The sequence below is a fragment of the Cenococcum geophilum genome, assembly GCF_001692895.1.
Source record: "Cenococcum geophilum 1.58 unplaced genomic scaffold K441scaffold_3, whole genome shotgun sequence".
NCBI lineage: Eukaryota > Fungi > Ascomycota > Dothideomycetes > Gloniales > Gloniaceae > Cenococcum > Cenococcum geophilum.
Window position 1 is genome coordinate 1,315,018 of NW_027137561.1, and position 14,722 is coordinate 1,329,739.

The 14,722-nt window shown below is 37.1% G+C and overlaps 3 protein-coding genes across 3 annotated transcripts; 1 reads left to right on the forward strand and 2 right to left on the reverse strand.

Annotated features, from left to right (window-relative positions):
- Positions 1-4,291: 4,291 nt before the first annotated feature.
- On the reverse strand, positions 4,292-5,146 carry K441DRAFT_651794 (uncharacterized protein). The gene has a single exon (XM_067647252.1). It carries the CDS (start codon positions 4,968-4,970, stop codon positions 4,752-4,754), a length of 219 nt encoding a protein of 72 aa, XP_067509154.1. The 5' UTR covers positions 4,971-5,146; the 3' UTR covers positions 4,292-4,751.
- On the forward strand, positions 4,420-5,081 carry K441DRAFT_651793 (uncharacterized protein; the record flags this gene model as incomplete). The annotated part of the gene is made up of 2 exons (XM_067647251.1): positions 4,420-4,596; positions 4,933-5,081. A coding segment is annotated over one exon (177 nt), but the record flags the coding sequence as incomplete, so codon positions are not given.
- Positions 4,712-5,244, reverse strand: K441DRAFT_651797 (uncharacterized protein; the record flags this gene model as incomplete). The annotated part of the gene is given in 2 exon segments (XM_067647253.1): positions 4,712-4,916; positions 4,932-5,244. A coding segment is annotated over 1 exon segment (174 nt), but the record flags the coding sequence as incomplete, so codon positions are not given.
- Positions 5,245-14,722: the final 9,478 nt, after the last annotated feature.

A 14,722-nucleotide genomic window follows, 5' to 3' on the forward strand; every position in this document is an offset into this window, starting at 1 on the left:
CAGAGTAGTTTATAGAAGACTTCTATAAGGGACTAACTTAAGGACATAATAGGGCTATAGGCTTAGTGTTAAGACTTTAGGAGGAATATATTATTAATGGAATCTAGAGAATAGCTAAAAAGGTTATAAAGGAATATCTAGATTACTAAAGGAATAAACTGATGAGGTATAAGCTTACCTCAGAAGCTCAGACCAAGAAATCGATTGCGGATATTGGAATATCCGCACCGTCCGCTAAGCTGATTTAGGACGGTAATCGTTTTCTTAGTCTGAGGGACTTTGGCGAGATTTGTAGAAAACCTAAACACCGTTTATATGAGAAGACCTNATTAACTTTAACGAAATTGATCTACCCTCCCACAATACTTATCGACATAAAAATTACACTAAATTATAGAGAAAAGCCTACTCTATAAAGCTATGAGATCCTCAGCTCCTTATACCCGCGNNATNGTAAGAGGAAGTCNTCGCCGTAGAGGCCCCAATTCTACCTCTGCACCGCCGAGCCGCGCAGTAAACACCAACGCTGAACGCTTACGCCTACGCCGGCAGCCCTCTGCGTAGAGCTGTGGAGCTTTGCGAGAGCTCTGCGGAACGAAGCTTAGGGGGAGACCTGCACAGAGCTCTGCACGGAGCTCTACCGAAGCTCTGCAAAAGCTCTGCACGAAGCTCCGCACGAAGCTCCGCTCAAAGCTCTACACGAAGCTCCGCTCAAAGCTCCGCACGAAGCTCTGCTCGAATCTCCGCACGAAGCTCTGCTCGAAGCTCTGCTCGAAGCTCCGCACGAAGCTCTGCTCGAAGCTCTGCACGAAGCTCTGCTCGAAGCTCTGCTCGAAGCTCTGCTCGAAGCTCTGCTCGAAGCTCCGCTCGAAGCTCTGCTCGAAGCTCCGCTCGAAGCTCTGCTCGAAGCTCTACTCGAAGCCCTATTATCGATTTCCATTACCAAATACTGACTGAGTGGCGTTGTCGACAGTGGCAATTACAAGTCGTAGTCGTCAGCTCTATCGTTAACATCGTTATCAGCGTTTCGCCACCTACCTCATGTATATATAGTCTCTTTTCTTTACCTATATAGAGCTCCAAAGCTCTATTAACACGCAGCACTAATATACCAGGAAGGTTCTACAATCGCCCGTATAAACGCCCGTACAAACGCCCGTATAAACGCCCATACAATCAATCGATCAATTGCCCATACAATCGTCTCTACAAACGTCTCTGCAATTGATCGCCCGTACGAACGTCTGCACGTCTGCACGCCTGCACGTGGCTCTGCATTAAGCTCTGCACGAAGCTCCGCACGAAGCTCTGTAAAAGCTCTACTTGAAGCTCTGCTTGAAGCTCTGCTTGAAGCTCTGCTTAAAGCTCTGCATGAAGCTCTGCATGAAGCTCTGCACAAAGCTCTACACGAAGCTCTGCACGAAGCTCTACACGAAGCTCTACTAAGGTTCTACATAAGGCTCTGCCCAAAGCTTACCCCCTAGTAGTAGCTCCGGGCCAAGGGAGGATATTTTTAAGAAAGGACCCAACTGTAGCACCTACTAGGTGTTGTAATAGCTTTGAGTAGTAGATATCTATATATCTGTATAGTTTTATCTATATTAGTAGACTATTTAATAAGATATAATATATGCTTAGGCTTTTAACAACGCGTTTTTTAACTTTAACGAAATTAATGTCAGGACTAAGTGGTAGCCGTATAATAAAATTTATACTATTTAGAAGCCCTAAGTCTTAAAAAAAAAGTGACTATAGGGTTTAATAATAACGCGTTGTGTAAATAAATAAATTAGATATCTGTAATCTCCATTTTACGGATTTTGCTTAGGATTTTAACAAATCTCGCCAAACCCTCTCAGACGTGATTTTGCAATTCGGAAGACGGCGTAGGTTATTCCGATGCTAGCTAAAAAATCGCGTCTGAGCTCGCTGAGGTAAGGTATAAGCTATATAGAGGGCTATAACCTATTAAAATACTAGAGAGACTATAGGAGGTTATATTATAGGACTTTATTATTAAGTTACTAAAATTAAAGAACCTTATCACCGGATAAGATTATAACGTGATTTTAGTAATAGTGGATAAGCTTATAAAGTAGGGATACTTTATAGTATATATAGAAGAAATCTCAGCGGAAGATATTGCTAGAATCTACGTTAAAGAAGTGTTTATAAGATATAGAGTACTAAGTAAGATTATATTAAATAGAGATCTAAGATTTATAGCAGTATTCTAGGAAGTATTTTTAGCGGAGTAAGAAGTTCGAGCAGCAACTTCTACCGTATATTATCCATAAATAGACGGTTAAATAGAAAGATTAAACTAGACACTAGAATAATATTTAAGGCATTATATTAATTATGCACAGAATAATTAGGTATCGCTATTACTAGTTATATAGTTTGCGTATAATATAACACCTTAAGAAGGAATAGGTATATTACTATTTAAGGCAAATTATGGATATGAGCTAAGAACATCGTTATTACTATAATAAGTAAAGAAAATGAGTAGTATAGCTAAAGAAAGAATAAAGGATTTAATAAATCTTTATGTAGACCTTATAGAGACAGCTAAGGTAGTATAATAGAGAATAAAAAGGTATTATAATGCTAAGAGATTTAAGGGACCAGATCTTAAGGAGTGAGATAAAGTGTGGCTACTACACAAAAATTTCAAGAGTTAATGACTAAGTAAGAAATTAGACTACGTTAGACTAGGACCTTTTAAAATTATATAGAGGATTTCACTAATTACGTTTAAGTTAAATCTATTAGCTAAAATGAAGATCTACTCTATATAGTATATCGTAATGCTAGAGCTAGTATATAGGAATATTAAGCCACCGGTCTATAAAGCAGACACGTATAGAGGATAAGAAGAAGATAAATGGCAAGTTTTGAAGATTGTTAATTATAAGGACATTAACAATGAAATATAGTATAAGGTTAAGTAGATAGGCTATACTAAGACTACCTAGGAGCTACTAGGGAATTTAAAGAACGCTATAGGAAAGGTATAGGAGTATTGGAAGAGATTAGGTTAGGCAGTATTAATAAAGAAGAATTGCTAAAGAATAAGTCACCTAAGGGGGACCTAAGAAGAGTAGTTACTAAACTACTTAGATCTGTTTCCTTCTCTATTAGAGAAGAATCTGTTTTTTCATCACCTAGTTTCTATAGACCTTATTTTATAAGTTTCTACTCCTTAAAATAAACCTTCTTATAAACCTTCTTAAGACGAAGCAGACGAGTAGATGCCGTAATTTAAGTATTTAGGGCCTTCTGTTCCGCGTTACGGAAACGTTCTAACTTAGTAAGGGCTTGTAATAGTTTACTATCTAGCCGCATAGCAGCAGATTAAATATAAAACCCTAAGATAAATTAATTAGGGAACTAAACGACTATTAAGAGTAATAGGTCGCGTATATTTAGTATTAGAAGTAGAGTAAATGTCATAGGACGAACGAATATTCGCTTTAGTATACTCTAAGTAAGAGAACGGTTATTATAAAGATGGGTTCGCTAACGCAATATAAACTAACCCCTCTTTTAAATAACAAGAATATGGAGATAGTATAATCTTACTAAGAGATAATATTACAGCAATAGTATAGGTACAACGTTAGGCGTATAAAGAAGAAATTGCTTTAGGTATAATGAGTAATAATATTAACCAAATTAATTAGACGGATATTATACCTCTAGTAAACAACTTAAAGATATTTTAAATCTTTAAGGATAAAGATAAAGAGGAGGGAGATAGTGTTACGGACGCTTTAAGTATAATATTATAACTACTTAGAAAAGAGACGGAAGAAGCTAGTTGGTTAATTTAGGCATAGTCTAGAATAGAGCCGATAGAATTATATAACGAGGAATAGTAACTAAGGTTATATAATATGCTATATATTAAACGAGAGGAATAAGAGGAACTTACGTACCTTATATATAAGACGTATATTACGTATAAGAAGGATTTTATAGGAGTACGGTTATATATTTAAGGACCCTTAGTCCCTACCTAAATAGTTCCTTCTTTATAGTGATTCTTAGAATATAATTAGAGTTAATCTGTTAGGCAACCACTCCACCAGTTATTATTATGTTCTTGACTTTTATACTTATATTTCCTACACACCTAGCCTAATAACGAACCCATCGTAGTTCTTGCTACAAGGTTCCGTTATACTTAACTTAAATTTAAATTATAACCAAAAATTAATATAGTAGTAACTCTTTAATTAACGTCTAATATAGATCCTACTGGCCTACGCAGACTACTCCGTATAGGGGGGAAAACTTATATATTTATAGGAAGAAAACCCCTGTAGTTAGGGGAGGAAAAACCCTATAAGCAGCCTTAGTAGGATAAAAAACCCCAATTTACCATATTTGCACGTAGCGGCGGCCCTATAGGCCTATAGCACGTCCTCCTCCTTAGATGTTTTAAACTCCTTAAGAACTACTGCTTCCTTTTCCAGCTTATCCAAAGCTAGGGTTTACTACGTCCCAGCTACGCCTCGCCAATTAATCGCCGTGTACTTATTGCTTCTCCTATATCTTAACCGTCCCCTATATGCTATCTCTTGTTAACTATTGCCATATACGCCTTGCCTCCCCCCCCCTAGAGCCATCAAAGGCGTAAGGGGGATTCATTCGTTCTAGCCACCATAGTACCAATAGCGGGATATATTGTGTTGCTTTGGGTATCTTTTGTGCCTAGGCCCCAGCTAGGCCCTTTCTAAGGGTCACCACTCCGTTGAAAGGAGACGAGGAAAACCGTGGGTCGCAATCCAGCTAGGTATTCGGTAGTTGACGGCGAGTGACCGCATGCTCCGCGGGCGATCGCCCTGGGGGTTAGGAGGGGCCGTATATTTGCTCGTTCGCTCGTTCGTTCGCGTTTGTTCGTTCGTCGATATAAGGTCGTCAATGCTTTCAATTGGGGGTCGGGGGACGTTAGATTCCATCTCGTATCCGCGAGGATTACACAGGGTTAAATAGGAGCGTAGCAGTCGTCTACTATAAAGGGGGTCACCGTTAGTAGTGGTTGTTTTCAAGATCTCACCATCCCATGTGAAAACTTTTCACTACCCCCCACAACATTTCGACCACCACCACCACCACCTACTCGCAGCTGTGCGACGTCTCTGCGTTGGCTCTGCTGAGTCCAAAGACCAGCAGGTTCGTAGGCCTCACCACGTACAGGTGCAGAGTCCGATTTCAAGGACCCTTAAAATTAATATAATAGGACCCACAATTAAATTAATCCAGTTAATTAACGCGTATAACTTTACTAATTATTATTATTATTATTCATTGCTTAACGTCCGATTCGGATCCCTATTATAACTTTACTAATTAAATAAAGCAGTTAACGGAACTATTATAAAGTAAATTAACGTACGCTTAAATAGTATAGAAATAGCATATAAATAAAAAATAAGCTCCCGTATAGGACTTTAAGGAAAGTAATATAGTTTACCTAAATATGCGAAACCTGTAACCTTAAAGGCCCTTAAAAAAACTTGACTAGAAGTTTATAGGCCCGTATTAAATTAAGAAGAAACTAAGCCTATACACTATAAGCTTAAACTACTAATTAAGATAAAAATACACCCAACGTTTTATATAAGCTTATTATAACTTTTAAAAGATAATCCTATAACTTATAAATTTCCAACGCTATTTCCCGTAATTGGAATAGGAACACCAAAATCGAGATCCGACCCATACTGTCCTATAGGGGTTCTTTCCGTCTTATCTTATCCACACGGTCAAGCTAAGAGTAAGGATCTCGTTTATTACTAATACAGCGGCGTTATATCGTGGCTAGAGGGGTCTTTAAATACTTAACCCTTAACGCCATTAGAATAACAGAGTTTTTACGGGTCTTAGCGCAAGACCCAGTTAATAAGACGACTCTATAAAATCGGCCTTTATACCCCCACGCGGTGGAGCCTGGGAACCTAGTATATAACTATTGGCGTTTTATCTAGATCGTGCTAATAGACTATTAAAGCGAACGTAGAGACGTGCATACGGCTGCGCAGCGCCGGCGCTGCGACGTAGTAGTAGTGCGAAAAGTCTTCTGCTGGGAGGGGGTGAGCCCTAGCGAAAGACCTATAAGTATGACTACTATGTCTTTATGTATACGTCTGGTACACCTAAAGTATGGTAACTAAACTAGCGTCCCCCCCTACCTCCTATACAAATACCTATACGACCAAACAAGCCGCATGCGGCAACCGACGAGCTGTAAGCAGCGACTAAACACCTTATACGCCCTAGGAGGTCTATAATAAGCCTCTTATTCCCCACTCTACCTAATAGCCTAGACTTACCTACGTAGTAATTTGTCTCCCTCTACGTCTTAAAGCCCAGCTAGGTTATAAGAGGTAGGATATAGGGGACCTAGGTTAGGGCCCTAGGACAAAACACCTAGTATATTCGTCCCGCTATTTCTTTAGGGTGGAAATTATACTATAAGTAGGAGGACTATAGGCGTATATACGCTAGGGTATTTAAATAGGGGTAAAAGGGTAGGATTATAAATTTTTTACGGCAATTATATCTAACAGGAAGCATGGTATAAAAGGCAGATAGGGTAAGATAGGCAATTAGGATACCCCCATACGGGGGTCTTAGAGCAGCGACCTAAAAGGTATTTTTCCTCCCGTTAATGTAGTACGGGCGTGCTACCTAGAGGGGTACACTCTGTATTACCACTCACGTTCGCCTTAGAGGTTTTTTATATCTATATTACGGTAGTAGTCTGTATAGACTTGTAAGAGGACCGCATTAGACGTAAAACAAGAATCAAATTAAAAAAAAACAATTTCCCGTAATTATTAATAACGGTAATAGTTCTTACTTTATTAACTTAATTAATAATATATAACAGAAAATATAATTTAAATAATTTAAACTTCTTATTAAGTGGGAAGGATATAAAATATAAATCTAGAAAACCTATAATTAGATTAAGGCTAACGCGCTTTCCCTAGTAAAAGAATTCTATAAGAACCGTCCTTTACGGCCTACTTTAGCTTAATAGATATAATATAAAGGTAAACAACTGCTACTTAATATAAATATACAAAATATAATAGCAGGAAGCTTAAAATAAAAATAAAAACTTAAAATATCTTAAAAAATTTATAATATATTTATATAATATACAAGATATTAAGGAACTTTAACCAGCGGTTAAAGTTATTTAATTGGTTAGATTTACCTTGCTAAAACCTACTATAAAGATATTAGTTCGGCTTACCGCCTTAACTAAGCTAATAACTATTTTTTATACTGGGCATGGAAAATCCTAATTAGTCTATTTAACGATTAAAACTAGTAAAACCCTATACCGCCACCTAACGCGAAAATATAACACTTAATAAAATTATAAATTCTTAACTAAATTAAATTATTTTAAACCTTTAGCTAAAGGGGTGGGTACTATAATAGAACTAGCCTAGTTATAGTAGGAATGTCTTATTAAAACACTTAATAGATAAATTCCGACGCTTTAATTAAATTCTACTAAAGTCCGTTAAAGACCGCGTGCGTATATACGCACGCATCGACTACCAAGACCCCTAACTATTTAATTATATAATTCTCTCGTTATTCCTTTCTCTTCTTTACGTAATATCTTATACTCTGTAAGATATAAGAGGCTAGTTTAACCGGAACGTATAATTATCTAATTAATAGTGTAGAATAAGAGTTATAGGTAAGTAGAAGGTAAGTTGAAGGTAAAACGAGCTTTACGTATTAAAGGACAAATACTTTCTAACCTCTTCTATTTAGAGACTAATTGCTAGTTCTTCTTTAGAGGAGAACCAGCTCCCTTTATAATTCTTTTAAAACACTAGTAAAACCCTTTACCCCTTATCTATCTAACTATATCTTCTCTAGGATATTAATAGGATATTAGTAAAACCTTTATCTATCTTATCTAATATATACCTTTTAGGAGCGCCTATTATAATTGCCTCCCCTTTAAGGGTTTTAGTCCTCTAAGACTTTACCTCTTAATAAACTCTTATGGAGTTCCGACTAAAACTACTAGGGAAGTTCTTTAGTAGAAAGGTACTCTATAATACGGCTTATTACTAGCTCTTTACTAATATAGAACCTTACTTTATCTTCTATTTCTCCGCTCTTCTTCTACTATAGCTTTTTATAATGCCTTTAAAATAGAACTTTAATAATAATAATAATTGGATAGGATTTACTGTGACGGCACTAGGGCACCGCCCCTACGATATCTACATGCAGCCTAGTCAGGGGCTCGCTTAGAGACTTGGCTCGTGTATATAGACCTGTCCTTTCCTCAACCTCCTTCTGCTCCTTAGCTTAGTATCTTTATAATATAGCATTCGTTTAAGCTTCGGTTCAGAGGTATTTATTTAAGCCGTAACATTATACTAAGCTCACCCACCTAGGGGGGACTTCATTCGTTTTAAAGCTCCCTCTTTACCTCGCCTGGGAAGGCCTGGATAATCTCCCACCCCCGTCCCGCGTGTTCTTGCGGAGAATACGCGTTAAATACCCCTAGCTACGCGTCGTTAACGCGTTAAGTCGCTATTATTAAACCGGGAGCCGGTATTTAAGCAGCTAGAAGGTCTCCTATGGTTATGATTAAATGCCGACTTCAATAGCTAAGGACACAATGGCTTACAGCCTACTACTACCCTACTAGATTAAACGCGGCTCTCTAGAACCCCCCCTAACCTTTTTAACTAATACGGAGTTGTATAAGCTTTAGAGACGACCTCGGTTAAGACTTAGCCTAGTGCTATAGGGAACAAAATTAGTAATCCTATTACTAAGCCTGGAACTAATCCTGTAGTATTAGGTAAGATAAGCTAAGATATAACTCGCGCTATACTATTAGGCGGTAGGTGCATATTATCCGTAAAGTCCTCTAGTATATATTAGGTTTAGGCCGACAGCCAAAATAAGCTAACTTATAACCCGCGCCATGCTATTAAGCGGTAGGTGCATATTATCTATAAAGTCCTCTAGAATAAATCCTACCCATTATCCTCTGGCTACTACACTGCGATAACTACCCTAATTAATACTAAGCTGTATAAGGAGAGATAAAATCAATTAGGAAGGACCTAACGCTTATACTGTACTACTACCCCAAATAAATAAGGACTGTGCCGCTACGCCTATAGTACGACCAAATAATAGCGCCGATATGCCTGCTATCACCTTGACGCTAGCACCGTACTGCTACCCTAAACCTCAAATTTAATAACCTATCGTGCCGATATACCTGTAACCCGAATTAATAAGCTCCGCGCTAATATACCTGTAGAACTATGACCTGCTAAAAAGACCTCGCGTTAATATACCTGTGAGCGAACCTAATAACCTTTTATGCCGTTATGCCTGCGATTAATCAACCAATAATAGCGCCGCTAGTACCGTACTGCTACCAAATAGATAAGAGCTCGTGCCAATACGCATGCGAGCTATATTTCTTTTTTTTTATAGCTCGGGGCGCGCCATATTAAAGGAGGGGGTAGAGAGCTAGGAGGTACCAAGTTCTAAGAGGAGGAACGACAACTATAAAGGGCTCCTAGCGATATATACCTCTCGCAGCAGTAGGACGGCTGCATACCCTACACCAACCTAACAACGACTATACTACTACACCTACAGTCTACCCAACCAACCGATCGTGCTAATACGCCTACAATCTACCAACAAGATTCTATACTAATTTACCTACGGAAAATGACCCTATTGCTAGCACCGTAATGCTAAAACCAGATAATAATAGCGCCGATACGCCCGCGATCTACGAACAAGACAACAATCGTGCTAATATGCCTATGATCTTAATTACCGTCGTGCCGATACGCCTACGGAAGGACGACCCTTTTTAACTAAGACTAAGCTATATACACTGCGAGGAACGATCTCAGCTAAGACCAAGACTAATACTACAATAAGTAAAGTCGATTAGGACGAACCAGACAATAATAGCGCCGATACGCCTACTATTATAATAGACCCTTACTACTCCACCTATAGCTAAACAAACAGACCGATTATACTGATGCGCCTATAATTTATTAACTAACTAATAGACCAAGATCTACGTTTAATTACTATTACCACCCGACGCTTATACCGTACTGCTATTATAATAGACCTCCGCTGCTCTACCTGCAGCCAATTAACCCTTACTGCTTTATTAGCAGCCGACTACCCTTGCTACTCTACTTATAGAATCAACCACTTACTGCCCTGCCTGCAGCCAATTGACTTCTACTACTCTACCTGTAGTACTACAACCGATATATACTACCCCGCCTACAGCTAAATAAACAGACCCTTACTGCTCTGCCTATAGCACTATAACTAACTTCTACTACCCTACTTGTAGTAATAACTGTATATAAGGAGAGCTTACTCCTTAGAATACGACCCTACTGCTAGTACCGTACTGCTACTAAACAGATAAAAACTCGTGCCGATATGCATGCGAGTAACTCCCTAACCCTTCCACCCTTATTAAACCTTCACGTTAACTTTTTTTAAGAGGGGGATTAGGGGGGCTTTTTTTATAGCTTAGGGCGCGCTATAATAAAAGGGGGAATAGTAGAGCTAGGAGGTACCGGAGTTCTAAAGGAGGAATGACGACCAACGGAGGGCTTCTAGCGATATACCTCTCGCAGCAGCAGGAGCTGCAGGACGGCTGCCTGCCCTACGTCAACTGGGTATAGCGATATGCCCCTCGTAGGAGCTATAGGACGGCTGCCTGCCCCACGTCAACTAGGTATAGTAATATACCCCCATAGCAGCAGGAGCTGTAGAACTGCTATAAGTCCTATATTAACCGGCATCGCGATTAAGCGCCAGATGCTAGATTTTTTTCTTTCTCTTTCTTTTCTACAAGGGGATAAAGCCTGAGGGCAGGCTTTTTTAGAAGGGGGGGTGATGTGATGGCGCTGGGGCACCGCCCCTGCGACGTCTACATGCAGCCTAGTCAGGGGCTCGCTTGGAGACTTAGCTCGTGTATATAGACCTATCCTTTCCTCAACCTCCTTCTGCTCCTTAGCTTAGTATCTTTGTAATATAGCATTCGTTCAAGCTTCGGCTCAGAGGCATTTATTTAAGCCGTAACATTTACCTTCTTATTATAAGAATTTATTATAAGCTAATCTAGAGGTTGTCCTATATAACGCGTTAACTAGCTACTATTCCCATTTACCTAAAATAGGTTCTAATAATAACGTCTTAATGTTAATTTCTTTTAGTTTATAAGCTGTTATCTCTTATACGTCTTTCCATTGATAATATTATTTGTCTCGCCTTTTGGCGGACCGTTTTTTATTATGTTTTAGCTTTTAGCTTCCGCATTTCCAGCTATTCTTTCTACTACTACTCTATTCTCTTTTTATAACGCGTTTATAGGTAATAGAATCCCTATTTTATCTCTTTAATAATACTAACTTCCTATAGTATTCTTTCGCAATAGCTTATAGTTATGCTGCGCGTCCCTAGACTAGCGGCGGCGTTATCCTTATTTTAATGGCACTATAAACCACTTCTATTGCTCCTACGGTGGTTTCTCTAAAGTGCTGCCGTTATTGCGTTTACGCGCTTATACTAGACCTGTCCCACGCTTATAAAATACTATACTCTAATAAGAACAGGTCTAAGTATTCCTACTATCGTAGCTAAAGGAAGACCTATATTCTAGTATTTCCCATTCCATCCTATTCTAAATTTCACTAACTATATTAGATCCCCGCTATCTATACACACAAGGCTCGCCAGCTTTAACGCGCTATTAGGGATTTCTACCTATATTAGAATAGTAAAAGATAGGAATAGAAGGTGTCTTCTATTACTTACAGCCTTTTTAATTTAATAAGGGTTTCTACTACTATAGAGACGCAGTAATCTTAAACATATAGTATCTAAGAGTGTATATATAAGTAGCTTACTTTTATAAATAATAACATTTGCACTTTTACGCGGGCCTTTCTAGCCAGATAAGTCTCTTTAGTAATACGTTTAAAAACCATACCAACTCTTTAGCCGCCATCTTTCTAATCCCTACCTAGATGCCGATTTAGAACCTAGAAATAATACTAAGGATAGTAATAAAGATAAACATTCTCCCTGCTAGTCCCCCGCCTATAATAGTCTATTTAGTTCTTACCGCTTTAAGAAAAATATTAGTAAAAATGCTAATGCTTCCGAGGATAAGAGTATTAATAATACTACTAATAATAATGTTAAGATAGAGGAGGCTCCTATTACTACTTTTAGTATTTAAATTATTATCTTATTCTTTTTTTCTTTTAATAGGATAGCTTTATATAGTGCCTCTCTAGTGTCTCTAGGATACCCTAGTACTAGAAATTAACTTTATACTTTAGGGATACCTCTATTCTTAGTTTTAGTAACAATCTATATAAAAGTAGTATATTGCCATAATCTCCGTATATAATAAACAGGTGGTGCTCTTATAGGTACTTTACAATTTCTTAAAAATTTTAAAAATTTGCTCTTTATCCTTTTAGTCCTCTTTATACCATTAACTCTACTATATATCTTTAGTGCTAGACCGGATACTCTCCTTTTATTTTTAAGAAACCCTTCTAAACCCCCAGAGCCCCTTCTCCTAGTACTACTACTTATTCTTAAATAGTATCTTCTTTAGATAGTATCCTTAGTAGTTCTTATATAGATCCCTATAGCTTTCTCCTATAGGATTCTAGGATCCCTGTTATAATAGTAAAACGTTTCCAATTTTAATACTTATACTTAACCTTATAGATTTAATTTATGGGGTCTTCCCTATTATTTATCTATAGTATATCCGGAACCGTTACTAGATCCTAATTTATAATCTTTAGGAAAGTTTTAATTGCTATATTATATCCTAGCTAAAGGTACTTTTTAGGTTCCTAACTATTATACGCCTAAAGTATCCTTCTTAATAAACTAAAATTTTGTGTTTCTTCTAACGCCATCTTTAGTCTAAAATGTCTTCTATATTCCATTCTAGTTCCCTATTAATTTTGCTAAGTAGGGACAGTTCTATGCCATCTTTTCTCTGGTATAGCTTTAATAAAGAAACATAAAACATAGGATATATTAGATATAATTTTGGCAATTCTAATTTATAGGCTTAATTTCCTTTAGTTTTTTTTAACTATTTTAAAGGGTCTAAGCCACCTATAGTCTAGCTTCTTCTTAATACGTTTTATTTAAATATTTTTTATAAATAGTAAGACTTCGTCTCCTATTTTAAATTCTTTAGGTATATATTTTTTATTATAGTAGCTTTTTTTTATAGCCTAGGCGCCTAAAAAGTGCTTTTTAAGTTCTTTTCTATAAATTCTTATTTTCTTAATTCTCTTAGACGCTAATGCCTCCCTTTTAGGAATAATGTTCTTAACGTTCTAGGGATTATTTACTTTTACCTTAAACAGTGCTTTATAAGGGGTTGTTTTTATACTATAAATGCTTATATTATATATATATTGCGCTAGAGCTGACTATAATATCCAATTATCCTATTAATAATTAATATAGCAGCGGAGGTAGTGTTCTAACAACGTATTTAGACGCTCTATTAGCCCGTCTATTTATAGGTAAAAGGTAGTACTTATCCTTCGCCGTATTTTTAATAAGAGATAAAATAAAGACTAAAATATACTGTTGAATATAGTACCTCTATTAGACATGATTCCTCTTAGTATACTAAATAAGAGCCACTACTCTAAAAATAGGTTTGCCAGTTCTACTACTATAATTATTATTATAATAGCAAAGTACTCTAAAAACTTTATATATCCATTAATAATTACTAGAATAGCGTTAGTAACCTCTCTAGTTCTTATTTTAGTAGGGGGTAGGCCTATTATAAAATCCATTATTAATTCTAATATGGGTCCTTATAGGATAGAAAGTACTAATAACTTACTATATAGGTAATGCCTAGATATCTATACCCTTTAGCATATATTATATCTTAATATATAGTCCTTAACCTCTTTAGACATTCTATCCCAAAAGTATTTTCTTTAAACGGTCTTAAGGGTTTTATTAGCACCGTAGTAGCCCTTAAGATAGTTATTATAGAAGACCTTTAAATTTTTATCTTAAACCGCTTAGTTCTTCAGAATATATACAGCACCCTTAAAGCATAATAGACCCTTTTAGTCTTACTACTATAGCTTCTTAGTAACTCTACTATATCTTTCTACCTCTCCCTAGTAATAAAGGCGTCCCTCTATTATACTTAATGAAGAAGATCCGGAAAGGTTTTATATAGATTGCTTATTTCCATTTCGCCTGCCACTATTATAGACCCTAGGCGTAACATGAGACGTTTTAAAACATTAGTGCCAGCAGATTCTCCTACTATTATACAGTATACCACGCTGCAAATAGGTATCTCGCCTATTTCCTCTAGATCCAGAAACTTATTGCTAATACGCCGTTAAGTTAAAGGTGTCGTAATACCCCTAGCACATCCTATAGAATTCTCTCTAATTCTAAGGTACGCCAACTTTATAATATCTACTTAGTCTATAACCTAGTCGATAACTATATCCTAAGCTCTATTATTATAGTGCTTTGCAGCTATATTACTGGGACCTCTACTCTATTACGAAATTCTATAGTTTTAGGGAAAGATTCTTCTTTCTTCTTAAGCAAATTTAATAATATGGGA

What these genes read in the sequence shown, in the direction of transcription:
- K441DRAFT_651794 (XM_067647252.1), bottom strand. Translation starts at nt 4,970, where the DNA reads ATGGAATCTAACGTCCCCCGACCCCCAATTGAAAGCATTGACGACCTT.